This window comes from Belonocnema kinseyi, chromosome 10, assembly GCF_010883055.1.
Source record: "Belonocnema kinseyi isolate 2016_QV_RU_SX_M_011 chromosome 10, B_treatae_v1, whole genome shotgun sequence".
Classification (NCBI taxonomy): domain Eukaryota; kingdom Metazoa; phylum Arthropoda; class Insecta; order Hymenoptera; family Cynipidae; genus Belonocnema; species Belonocnema kinseyi.
In genome coordinates, this window is record NC_046666.1 from 44430717 (window position 1) to 44445466 (window position 14750).

The 14750-nt window shown below is 24.2% G+C and overlaps 1 protein-coding gene across 1 annotated transcript in view; it reads right to left on the reverse strand.

Moving 5' to 3' along the window:
• Window positions 1-4249: 4249 nt before the first annotated feature.
• LOC117181946 (solute carrier organic anion transporter family member 74D) overlaps window positions 4250-14750 on the reverse strand; it is a 52828-nt gene continuing 42327 nt past the window's right edge. Inside the window, exons 7-8 of the mRNA XM_033374972.1 lie at window positions 11090-11679; window positions 4250-4777 (exon numbers count right to left, since the gene is read on the reverse strand). Coding sequence (XP_033230863.1) covers window positions 4581-4777; window positions 11090-11679 — 787 coding nt within the window. The 3' untranslated portion in view covers window positions 4250-4580. The remainder of the gene's footprint in view (window positions 4778-11089; window positions 11680-14750) is intronic.

A 14750-nucleotide genomic window follows, 5' to 3' on the forward strand; every position in this document is an offset into this window, starting at 1 on the left:
TTTTTATCATTATCTATTTTTTATATAAATAAACAAAGACCAAAAATGAGACATTTTTTAATGATTATTTTTTATCCTAAAAAGAATAACTTTATTATTACCATTCTCGATAAGAATAAAGGTCTAAGTATCTAAAGAATGCAAATAATTAATAGAATATCGAATCTAATTGTTATAGACAAATTATATTAACAAAATCTTACCGTCGTGAAAATTGTGATTGTAAAATATATGTATAAGTTAAAATTGCATGATTTTATCGACACGATCATGTTTGATCATGAAAATTGGTTTTCTGGTATAAATTGTTAATTGTTTAAACAAATTATATAAACAAATGCATAGTTTAGGCATTTATTGAACGAAATTAATCGGGTTTTTTTTCTTAAAAACTTCCAATTATATTAGTATTAATACTTAATGATACAGATTAGTGATTTGATATTATTTGTTAATTTTATAAATAAATATTATCAACAAATGCATAATTTGGTTATTTATAAAGCGAAATTAATCGTCTTTCTCTCTTATCGTCTATAAATTACATTATTGGTGATATTTAATAACGAATAATTGTCAATTGATATTATTGGTTTATTTTATAAACAAATTTTATAAACAAATGCATATTTTGGCCATTTATGGACAGAAAGTAAATACGGTTTTTTCTAATCGTCTTTAAATTATATTAGTGATGATTGTAGTTGATGCTAACTTGTCATTCGATATTATTTGATTATTTTACAAATAAATTTTATGAACAAATGCATATTTTGGCACTTTATGAGCAGAAAAGAGTTGTTTTTCAATCTGAACACCTTCCAGTTATATAAGTGGTGGTATTGAATTATGAATAATTGCCATTAAATATTATTTGCTTATTTTATAAACAAAATTTATAAGCAAATGCATATTTTTTCCATTTATGGACAAAAAGTAATCGTTCTATCGACAACTAAAAAGCTAATTTTTCCAGGACATCACAAAACATTTTCAGTGATGACATTTGAAGGCAATAATGAAGAAGATTACTTTTTTTACAAATTTCTCAACAATGCATTTGTTTATTATATAAACAAAAAATATCGAAAGATAAATCCTCATCACTAAACATCACTACTTATTTAATTTTAAGGCAATATGAAAGAAAAAAGTTTACTTTAGATCTATAAATGTCCAAACTATGCAACTTTCTTAGAAAATTTACGTATAAACAAGCAATTAATATCGAACGAGAAGTCTTCACCGCTAAAAATTATCACTTACATAATTTGAAGTCGATGAGGAAGAAAAACGGTTACGTTCTGCCTATAAATGGTAAGTCTATGCATTTGTTTATAAAATTTGTTTATAAAAAAAAATAATATCGATTGACAGTCCTTCGTTCCTAAACATCACTACTTATGTCATTTGAAGACGAATAGAGAGAAAAACGATTATTTTCGCTCTATAAATGGCCAAATTATGGACTTGTTTATAGAAATTGTTTATAAAGTTAAGAAATAATATTGAATTACCAATATTTATCACTAAGTATTACCACCAATATGATTAACAGGCGCTAAGATAAAAAAACGATTACTTTTGGCCAATAAATGCTTAAACTATGCATTTGTTTATATAATTTATTATTAAAATAAACAAATTATATCAGGCAACAAATTTTCATGATCAAATATGACCGTGTCGATAAAATAAAGCCATTCCCACTTAAAAATATACTTTGTAAGCAAAATTTCCACGATGTTAATATTTTCATAATATAATTTGTTAATAATAATTAGATATGATATCCTGTTAATTATTTATATTCTACAGATACTTGGACGTTTGTTAGTATCGAGAATGTGTTAAATAAGTTATTTATTTAAAGATAAAAAATAATGTGTAAAAAATGTCTCATTTTCGCTCTTAGTTTATTTATATAAAAAATAAAAAATGATAAAAATTTTAATTTTGGATTTTCGAAAAATTAAACTCATGCTCCAGAATTTTATTGAAACAAGCCCACTTTCTTATGAATTGAATTATAGTGCCTAAAAAACGAATGCCCCTAATATGATTTAAAAAAACTATAATTTTAGGTGTTGTTTTTAACTTTTAGCAATTTTTGTCGTGTTTTTCATAGAAATAATTAATAATCAAAAACTTGAATATTTCCCATGAAATTCTAAACAATTTTTAATTGTTAACATAAATTTAACTTATTAAAAAAATTATTTATACCCAAAAAATACAAAAAAAAAAATAATCGTATTTTCTGATTGAAATGTAATAGTTGGCCATTGCTTGGAGTAATAAATATTTTTCAAAACAATATGCGGTGAAAAAATTAGGTAAATTCTGAGGTTAAAAATGCCAATTGCTTAGCCAAAATTTAAATTTTTTTGGCTAAAAATTCATCTGCTTGGTAAAAAATTACACTTTTTTGTTTGAAAATATAAATATTTTCTTGAAAATGCAATAGATTTCGATTTTAAAATTTCAGCGTTTCTTATATAATTCAGTGTCAGAATAAATAATAAAAATATAAATAAATTTTATTTCTAGGAATTTATTGCTCGATTTTTGGCATTTACCGGCTAAAGTTGAACTTTTAAGCAAAAGAGAGAAATTTTCAACCAAATGGTTAAATTTCTAACCAAATAGTTGAATTTCAACCTAAAAAGACGAACTTTTCAGAAAAAAGTTAAATTTCTAATACGAAAGAACCAATTTTTTATCCCAATAGACGAATGGTCAACAAAATAGTTAAATTTTTAACAAAATAATAAACTTCTTAATAAAATAATTTAGATTTAACAAAGAATTGAATAAAAAAAGTTTATTTTTAATTAATATTATGATTATTTAACAAAAATATGATTTTTCAAGAAATAAGTTAAACCAGGTAGTTGAATTTCTAAAAAAAAATTAATCTCCAACCAAAAGTATAATTTCTGAAATAGTTGTAAAAAGATTTTATAATTTCGAATAAAAAATATTCGAATACTATGAAAATTCCAATCAAGAAAGATTTTTCATTCAATAGAGAAAAAAATGTAAAAATTTCAATCGCATAACTTTTAATTAAAAAGATCAAATTTTTACAAAAAATCGACTGGTTTAATTTGTAGTTAAAGAATGAATTTTCAACCGAAGTAGAACGAATGAAAAAACCTAAATCTTCAACCAATAAAATGAATTTTTGACAAAGTAGTTACATTTTAACCAATTACTTAAATTTTCTAACAATTTTTGAAAAAAATATTTTTTCTAAAAAAATCGTTCAGTTTCAACCTGCAAAGATGAATCTTTAACCAAATAGTTGATTTTTCAACAAAAAATTTAAGGACGAATTTTCTATGCAAAGAGACGAATTTTTAATAAAATAGTTAAATTTTCCACCAAAAAAGATCAGTTTTTAACAAAATTGTTGAATTTTAAAATAAAAATGATCCATTTTCAAAAAAGGAACATATCAATTTGTAAATAAAAAACATGATTTTCAAATCATAAAAAAAAACTAATTTTCAACAAAATCTGAAAATTTGAAACCAAAGAGGTTAAATTGTTCACGGTGAAAGAGATCTTCAACTAATAAAACGAATTTTTATCAATGCTGTTCAACTTTTAAACAAGAAGTTGAATTATCAATAAAGAAAAAATTAATTTTCTACCAAAGATACGAATTTACTACAAAATAAATAAATTTTCAATCAAACAGTTAGATTTTCAACTAAAAACGATAATTTATCAACCAAAAATGGAATAGTTACATTTTCATTTTTAAAAAACCAACTGAAATTTGAATAAAAGAAACGACATTTAAATACATAAAATTAATGTTTAACAACGCAATAAAACTTCCTGCCAAATATTTGAATTTTTTACCAAAAGAGATGAATTCTCAACTGAAGATTTAAGGTTTCAATTTTCAATTAAAAACAATTAATATTCAGGCAAAAACGAATTAGATATTTATTTAGGAGTTTTTTTATTTTCAAAATTTAAATATTACAGAATTTTTCTACGAGAAAAATTATTTTGATTTTGGCTTTCATATTTTCTAATACATAAATTAAAAGCAGCATCTTTAATCAATATAATTTTTATTTCAAGGCACGTTTTCTTGAAATAAAAACTTATGTTTACCATTTCTACATTAACGTCTTTTAAATAAAATAATGAATTATCATTAAAAAAAATTATACGAAAATCACAGGTCTCAAAAGGCATTGAAAATGAAACAATCTCCTTACAATTTTTGTCGTCCTAAAATAACATAGAATATTGCAAATTTATTATTTACACACTTATATTAATAATTATTTATCTAACTATAAAAATACTTCTTCACAAAAAATAAGGTTTGTCCTGAGAAATCCCTCACAACAACAGTTACAATAATGAGCCTTTAAGGAATTTAAAATCCGGTTATTTTGAAATTATTTGTTAATAAATAATACAATTAACCTAAAATTTTACTAAAAATAAAAGTTTTAAAAAAATGTTAGGAGTAGTAGTTTCTATGAAGCACTGGAAAATGAAAAAGTGAATTCAGAAACGAAATTAATGGAGAATTCTATTTAAAAAATCATTTAAGACTCTTGAGAATTATTGACATGAGAGATTTTCTCTATCGAATTTTCATTTTTATCGAATTCTGATTTACTAGTTGGTTCTAAGGCTAACGATTTTACGAAATCATGGCGCATGTCTTCTGCTCCATAAAGGTCCACATTTTTACCTAGGTACCACACTCCGACGTCAAATAAGACTCCTAGGATGGTAAAACCTGGAATTATAAAAATTAGATATTTTAATATTTTAAATAATTTATTATGGACGATCCCATATAATAATATTAATAAAGAAGATATAATTAATACACATTTTGATGTTAAAATGATTACTTTGGACAAATAGGTTTTGAAGAAAAAGAAAAAATCTGCCTGAGCCCGGATTTGAACCGGGAACGCCACTTTCCATGAGTGGAACGTTTACCAATTACAACACCGAAGTCTCAGCGTTCAGGGTTCAAATGCGGACTAATGAAGATTTATCTTATCTTCAAAGATTATTTGTCCGATGTAATCGTTTTAACGACGAAATATTTATAACTTAAACATTTATGAACTCTGATTTTAACATCTGTACATTGTACTAACATTTTCCAAATATTATTTAGATTTAACTAAAATGTAAATATTTAATTGAATGAAAAAAGGAGATTTTCCTGTGAATAAATCTTTTGCGAAATAAAAGTGGTGAACATTTAAATACCCCATTTGTTTATGTAAAAAAACTTTTTAATAAATATTTCGTCTTGATTACGGTAAGTTTAATAGTAAATTGCAATGAAAAAAAAGTTTGAAGAAAGCAAGAAATTTGCAAATAGTAAGTACAGCAGGAATCGAGCCTGGAATTTATGGCAACAAATCCGAAGCGCTACCGCTTAATCTAACCGAGAGTATGAATCCAAACAAAATTTTGAAGGATGCAGGTTCCCCTTGCATATAGAATTTTTTGCAAAACATAAACGATGAATAAAAACATATAATATTGACTTTAACTTTCTTTCTGACTGAGTGATAAAAATATTGTTTTTGATAGTCAAGGCTGCTTACAGTTCCAAATTCCTTTAAAAAATAAACAAAATATTTTTTTTCTATTTTTATGAAAAATAGTATGAAAATATAATGTATTTCATTTATATTCTACTGTCATATAATTTTATTTTGCTATTTCTGAATATTTTAATTTTGTTTAAAAAATATTGTTATTGTCCTATTACGATCAAGAAAAGTGGGGGGGGGGTCGAGAAACGTTACATTCAATTTTTGTGAACTTATTATTTAAAAAAAAAGTAAAATAACATGAAAAGGTACAGCGTCTGATTTAAAAAAAGCTTAACAAATTTTTTAAAAAATGCCATGGTTTTAAAAGTCATTGCAAATTTTGTGAGTGTACATTGTTCGATAACAAATAATAATATCACATTTTTGTTAGAAATTTTTAAAATACTAAAATTCAAGATTTGCATTTAAAAATCAGGAATGAATTTTTCCGTTTCTTTGCGGGATATTAACTGCATATAAAAAAATGTTCTAGAAAATATAAAAAAATGGCATTTATTAGGTTTAGACCTCCGAAGCTTCAGTTATATTAATACAAAGTTTAACAATAAAATTTTTTTTGGGATTAATTTTTTTTTAAATAAACAAAATTTAGTTTTAAAGCAAAGATTTTTTAAGTAAAATGATAATTTTCAAAAATAATTAATTAATAATAAATAAATACATTAATATGAAATAAATTATTAAGCTCACTTTATCATAAATGACTTTTTCTGTAATATGATTTTATAGTGTTATTTTTTATCAAAAACTGTACATTTAAAAAATTAAATTAGAATAAATCGAAATATAAACTTTTTTTGAACCTCAAAAATTAAAATTCAAGTGCAAAATTCTTGGAAAGTAAAAAAAAACAAGAATCCAGCGATAAAATTTGAAACACAGTCTGAAATGTCTCTATTTCTTTAAAATGTTGTACAAATTTGATCCTTGGTTTCTTTTTTTTTTTTTTTTTAATTTAAATAATTTCGTAGTTATATATGGAAAATTTGTAATAATTTCATACACAGAAAACAAATTGGATTTTGTAGAATGTAAAAAGATTTAAATATAAAATAATCTAAAAAAAATTGAAAAAAATTCATGGGTTATCCTGCTGCAATACCAAAACTTGCGTAAAGATATATTTTTGGGTATATAGTTGTATTTTTATTATTCCTATCGTGGAAAAATCAGATAACTGAAAGTTCCAAAAAAAAGGCGGGTTGGGGGGGCGGGGGTCATGCTTCCAAGGATTAAAAAGTAGCTTAAAGAAGCGTCGCTCAATAAATCGATGAACCCATATAAAAATAATAATAACCAAAATATAAATTTTCAATTGAATGAAAAAATTCGAATTTTCTTTTTTAAAAAAACTTCTCTTAAAGGAAAGGGTAATTATTGAAAAGCCACATTTTTTCATGTAGAAGCTGTTGTTCAAAATAAATATTTTGTCTTGATTTTAGTTAATTTAATAGGAAATTGCAATAAAACAAAAAAATTAATGACAAAAAACTTGTGAAAAAATGCCAAAGGCAGGAACCGAACCTGGACTTTCCGCTACAAACTTAAAGCGCTACCGCCTGATCTAACCAAAAGTATGATCGAAAAAAAATTAAATCCTGTAGGTTCTTCTTTAATATCGGAATTTTTAATAAACAAAATCCAAAATTTTGGAATTTTCTGCTTATTAGTTTTTTTTATTCGACCTTGACTTTTGAGTGCAGTTTGAATCTTTTTAAGTTGACTCTTAGCATTTGGAGTTATTTTTTGAGCTGTTGATTTAATTTTCTATAGCTTTCATGTAAAAGGATATTTTCTATAGCTCAGGTGGCAATTTTTTTTTTGTAAATCTTAATAATAAGAAAATAATACTGTTTTAACAAGACTTACATTACATTTTCATTATAGAAATAGGGTTTTGAACTTATAAAAATTAATTTGTTAATAAAAATTTCATTTTTTTATAAAAAATTGGAGATTTTTCTTCTCATAAAAAATTTTTCATCTTACGTTGTTCTACATTACCTTTGAATAGAAACGCTGAAAGAAATACGATTTAATTCTTTACATGGACGTTGAAAAATGATTTTTTAATTTTAGTTTGCAGAAAAAAATGTTGTAAAAGTTAATAAAAAGCAAATATAAATATCTATGATAAGAATTACATCGTATTTCTTCCATATTTTCTCTCCAAAAGTAATGTCGAACAACGTGAGGTGAAAAATTTGGTATAAGTAGAAAAATCTCAAATTGTTTATAAACAAATGAGATTTTCAACAAAAAATTCATTTTATTATAAAAATTAATAACAAGAAAATTATGATTTTTCAAAATGATTAACTTTTTTCTCGTAAACGGTTAAAAAGATATCAAAAACTGGGACGTCAACATTTTTATTTATGAATGTCTATTATACCAAACATGCTTTTTAATTTATAAAAATGAATTTGCTGATAAGCATCTGATTTATTTATATACAATTTGATAGTATTTCTACTTGTAACAAATTTTTAATTTTACGTTTTTGTATATTACTTTTGGAAAAAAGCTAGAGGAAATACGATATAATTCTTATCATAGACATTGATATTTGCTTTTCATTAAATTTATAACAAACATTTTTTGCGACCTAAAATTGAAAAAATCTTTTATCAATGTCTATAATAAGAATTATATCGTATTCCTTTCAGCATTTTTTCTAATAATAATTAGGACAACGTGAGATGAAAAATTTTTATACGTAAAAAAAATCTCTAGATGTTTACAAACAAATGAGATTTTTATTAACAAATTCAGTTTTCTGAATGAGAATGCATATTTTGTATAATAAACATTCGTGAAGGAAAATGTTAATGTCACAGTTGTCACTATACTGTCATTAACTTTTAAGGAAAAAAATTCGCCACTTAAACTTCCGAAAATATCTTTTAACATGAAAGCTATGAAACAATCAACTCCACAGCTTGAAAAAAAAAACAATTCCAAATCGCCAGTAACCAACTTAGACAAACTCAACCTCGACTAAAAATTAAAGGTCGAATAAACAAAATTTATTATTAAAAAATAAAATAAAAAAACAAAATAAAATTAATAAAAAATAAAATAATCTTAAATTCTGAGTAGCCAATTTAGAACAATTGAAGGTCGAGTAAAAAAAAATGGTAAGCAGAAAATTTGAAAATGCTGGATTTCGACTAATCTCTACAACACTATTTAGATCGCTTTTTTGGCTCCAGAAACTTTTTTTGTCTGGCTATAATGAATTCAAATGTTTCCAATAGATAATTTTTTTTAAATAAATTTTTAAACAAAAATTTCAAATTAAAAATAAAATTAGGACAATCTTTTTTTAAATATAAAATTAAAATACAAAATAAAATAAATAAAAAATAAAACAATACCAAATTCTGAGTAGCCAAATTGAAAAAATTCAAGCTCGACTAAAAATTCAAGGTTGAATAAAAAAAACCTGGCAAGCAGAAAATTTAAAAATTTAGATTTCGACTAATCTCGACTAACTAACTACAACACTATTTAGATCGCTTTTTTGTCTCCAGAAACTTTTTTTGTGTGGCTCTGTAATGATTTTAAATCTTTTCTATGGATAAAAATAAACTTTTCTATAGATTAAAAAAATAAAACTAAATAAAAATTTTTTTAAATGTGTAAACTAATCAAAAATGAAAATAAAATGAAAATACGAAATAAAATTAATAAAAAATAAAACAATTTTAAATTCCAAGTAGCCAACTTAGAAAAATTGAAGATCGAAAAAAAACTGGTAAGCAGAAAATTAAAAAGTGTTGGATTTCAACTAATCTTGACCAATACGATAACACTATTTAGATCGCTTTTTTGGCACCAGAAACTTTTTTTGTCTGTCTCTGTAATAATTTCAAATATTTCCTATGGAAAATTTTTTTTAAATAAATTTTTAAACAAATTTTGAGAATTAAAAATAAAATTACAAAAGAATATAAAAAATATAAAATTAAAATACAAAATAAAATAAATAAAAAATAAAACAATTACAAATTCTAAGTAGCCAACTTAGAAAAATTCAAGGTCGAATACAAAAAAAAACCTGGTAAGCAGAAAATTCAAAAATTTAGATTTCGACTAATCTCGATTAACTAACTGCAACAATATTTAGATCGCTTTTTTGGCTCCAGAAACTTTTTTGTGTGGCTCTGTAATAATTTTAAATCTTTTCAACGAATAAAAATAATTTTTTTTCATAGATTACAAAATAAATAAATAAAAATCAACAAAAATTCTAAACTAATAAAAAATGAAAATAAAATACAAAATAAGATTAATAAAAAATAAAACAATCTCAAATTCTAAGTAGCCAACTTAGAAAAATTCAAGGTTGAATAAAAAAAACCTGTTAAGCAGAAAATTAAAAAATGTGGAATTTCGACTAATCTCGACCGATACTACAACACTTTTCAGATCGCTTTTTTGGCTCCAGAAAGTTTTTTTGGCTGACTCTGTAATAATTTCAAATGTTTCCTATGGATAATCTTTTTTTAATAAATTTTTAAAAAATTGTTAATTAAAAATAAAATTACAAAAAAATATTAAAAGATATAAAATTAAAATACGAAATAAAATAAATAAAAAATAAAACAATTCCAAATTCTAAGTAGCCAGCTTAGAAAAATTCAAGCTAGACTAAAAATTCAAGGTTGAATAAAGAAAATCTGTTAAGCAAAAAATTCAAAAATTTAGATTTCGACTAATCTGGACTAACTAACTACAACACTATTTAGATCGCTTTTTTGGCCCCAGAAACTTTTTTGTGTGGCTCTGTAATGATTTTAAATCTTTTCTATGGATAAAAATAATTTTTTCTTATAGATTAAAAAAAATAAAATAAAAATAAAATAAAAATAAAAATAAAAATAAAATAAAAATAAAATAAAAATAAAATAAAAATAAAATAAAAATACAAAATAAAATTAAGAAAATATAAAACAATCTTAAATTCTAAGTAACCAGCTTAGAAAAATTACAGGTCGAATAAAAAAAACTGGTAAGCAGAAAATTAAAATGGATGTCGATTAATCTCGACTAATCTCGACCAATACTACAACACTATTTAGATCGCTTTTTTGGCTCCAGAAATGTTTTTTGGCTGGCTCTGTAATAATTTCAAATGTTTCCTATGGCTAATTTTTTTAAAATAATTTTTTAAACAAATATTGTCAATTAAAAATAAAAAAATAATTTCAAATGTTTCCTATGGATAATTTCTTTAAATTAAATTTTTAAAAAATTTTAATAAAAAATTAAAACTAAAATTAATATATATAATTAAAATACAACGCTATTTAGATCCCTTTTTTGGTTCCAGAAACTTTTTGTTTTGTGGCTCTGTAATAAAATAAAATCTTCCTTCAACAACAATCCTCAATTAAGTAGATTTAAATTAAAAATGTGAAGACTGATGACTGATTCATCTACTAATCTTCAAATAAACTCACATATTGCTGTGCTGTTAATGTAGTTCCGAAACTTATCTGGGTCATAAACCCAACAATTTCCCTTGATACCACAGGCATCATCCCACACAAGGCAAGTGGAGTCTATCAAAGCCCCATATATGATGGGACCTGGGATCAGAGCAAAAAGTGAGATCATCATCAAAGTTATTCCCTGAGCAAAGGACTTGTCTCTATCATCCACACTTCGATAATTTACTAAAATATTTCCAATTTTTCCAGAACAGGTGAGCAGCTGCATCAGAGACATGATGATTGTTAATATCAAGTAAGGTCCTTTACAATCACTCTTGCATGCTCCCGATTTCACTTTGTCTAAAATATTTGTTGTCAAATAAACTTCCTTATCCATCAGTGGCGAAATACTGATTCCTGATTCGTAGAGAGAGCTTTCAATACTAATTTGATCAGGGATGCAACTGCAGTTTCCAAATTCTCCAGTTGGAAGAACTGTTTTGCATCCAGCATGACAAGCAGAAAAAAAGGTTGTCATTGATGGTTCATGACAAACTGGAGAATATTTGACATGTTCACAGCCGCAATCTACGTTGCAGGGAAAGTCTAAATTTATTCTGAAAAAGAAATATTTTTTATTGTAGGTAGACGCACAGTAAAGCCCAGTTGGGTAATTTACCCTTAAGCTACTAGAGACATCGAATGCGAAATCCTTTTTCAGAAGTACACGCATTATTTTGTCAGGTGTTACAATTCAAATTTTTCAAGGAATCTTTATTATCATAAGAGAATAACAGAAATTCTTAATGACTTTTCAGGCTATATGGAACTACGCATTAAACTCTTTTTTTAATTTCCCTTACGCTACTAGAGAGATTGAAAAAAGAATCCTTTTTCAGAACTACACGCATTATTTTTCCAGGTATTATCAGTCAAAATTTTCAAGGAATCTGTATTATCATAAGAAAATAACAGACATTTTTAATGTCTTTTCAGGCTAGATGGAGCTATGAAATATAAAATTTTTAAATTAGATTTTTTCTGAAAAAAAATCTTTTCCTTCACTCGGCTGGGAATCGAACCACAGAACTTCCGATTGCTGATCGGGTGCTTTTCCCTTAAGCTACTAGAGAGATTATCAACTTTATATCAAAATGATTTAATTTCGTGAACATAATATTTCTAATAATTGTTTTTTTTTTAATTTTTTAATTTTAGTGAGAGAAAAAATTCAAATTTTCCTACACTAGAATACAAATCTCTATGGCTTCGGCAATTCTTTTTTTTTCTTCAGATGTATCTAGTTGCAACTCCCACTTTTGTAAATTTTAGAACTTCTAAGGACCAATCGAAAGTATTCTAGAAGACGTTACATGTTTATTCAAAATGACCAACTTTCAACATTAACAAAAAATTAATTTTTTACAAAATATTTTAATTAGATGAATTTTCAACTGAAGTAATGAATCTTCAATTAAAAAAATTCATTTTTAATAAAGGTGTTCAACTTTTAACTAAGTAGATTAATTACTATTAACAAAAAAGATGAATTCTCAACGGAAAATTCAATAGGTCGTATGAAAACCAAGAAAATATATTTTTTTTAATAAAAAATAGTAGAATTTACCCAAAAAGACGAATTTTCTACAAAATAGTTCCATTCCTAACAAGCAAATGTGAATTTTCAAAACAAAAATTCTAACGAAATGGTTGACTTTTCAACACTCCTATCTAATTTTCAACCAAATAATAAAATTTGTAACTAAATATATAATAGTAGACTTTTTAATCAAAAAGAATCAAGCTTCAGGCAAAAATAATTTTCTTTTTAATTAAAGAGACGATATTTTGACAAAAAAATGAACATTCAACTGCAATTATGAATCCTCAAATGTAATAGTTATATTTAAATTTTTTTAAATATTTATTTCTACCAAATAGTTGAATTTTTAACTAAAAAATTCAATCCTGAACAAACTTTTTGAAATTTTAACTGAAAAAGACCAACTTGCAATAAAAAATGGAAGTTAGATTTACAGCTTAAAAAATTAATTTTAAACTCAAAACAACAAATAAAATAAGAGAATTATTAAACAAAAAGATGGCTTCTCAACGGAAAATGCAACAATTTTTTTTCAGGATATTAATTTTAAATAAAAAGCAGTTGAATTTCACCAAAAAATATGAATTTTCATTGAAAAATAGGTTCACTTTCAGCGAAAAAAAATGTTTTCAAAAGAGTTTAACTTTCACAAAAGTACTCGAATTTCCAAACAAACAGTCGAATTTTTAATTTAGAATTTATGAAATAATTATAAATTATATATATAATAACACTTCAAAATTACTAATCGTAAAAAAATTAACAAAGGAGTTCAACTTTCGACCAAGTAATTGAATTTTCAAATTAATAAGATAAATTATCAACAAAAAATATAATACTTTATATTCCAACCAAAGAAGATTTTAATTGTGCATTAAAAAGAATTAAATTCAATAGAAAGTATGAACTTAGAATAAAATAGTTAAATGCTCAACTAAAATAATTAATTTTCAATTAAAAAGAGGTATTTTTATCCAAAAAAAAGATTAAAGTTTTACCAAAAAGGATGAATTTTCAAGCAAAGTGTTACATTTTCAAACTATAAAAATTCTTAAGTCAAAAGAGAAAAAAAATTATCAAACAAATTATTGAATTTTCAAGCTAAAAATCCAATTTTCTATAAAAAGTTAAATTTTCATTTCAAAAATATGAATTTTGTACAAAAAAGGGGAATTTTCAACTAAATAGTAGAATTTCCTACGAAAATAATGAAATTTGCAGCTCAAAATGATGAGTTTTATACAACAAAATTAAACTAAATTAAGTTTTCAGTCTTGGAACATTTTGCATTCAATACAGAAAAAAAATTTGACGAAATTGATGAATTTTGAAGCCAAAAAGGCAATTTTATACGAAACGGTTAAATTTTCAATTCGCAAATATAAAATTCTGACAAAAAAAGTTCATTTTTAACCAAATAATTGAACTGTTTGTCCAAAAAGGTGAATTTTCAGCAATAAGCTGAATTTTCCACCAAAAAGAATAACTTTTTAAGAAAATTGTCCAATTTTCATCAAAATTATTGAACTTACAACCAAATAATACAATTTTCGATAAAAAAAATATTAATTTTCAATCAAAAATCAAAATAGTCTTTCCAACGAAAAATGTAACATTTTTTTAGGATTTTAATTTTAAATAAAAAGCAGTTGAATTCAACCAAAAAGACCAATATTTAACAAAAATAACTGTAATATCAATTTTTTATATTTTAAGCAAAAAAGTTAAAAATTTTAACGAGTTACTTCAACTTTCAAACAAACAGCCGAATTTCAATTTAAAAAAAAAAGATTAATTTCCTACCAAACAAATTAATTTTTAACAAAAGAGTTAAACTTTACCAAGTAGTTAAATTTTTTAAATAAAAAGATAAAATTTTTACCAGAAGAGATGAATGTTCAAAACAGAAGGTCGAATTTTCAACAAAGGTATTAAATTTTAATCCAAAAAAGGTTCCTTAGTCAAGACAGAAAAAAATCGTTAACCAAATTGTGGGTCCGGATGCAATAAGGGCACATAAAATTTTTTCGTGCGAAAACGAAGTCCCCTGGAGGCTTTAGAAAAAATTTTCGAATTTTAATTTTC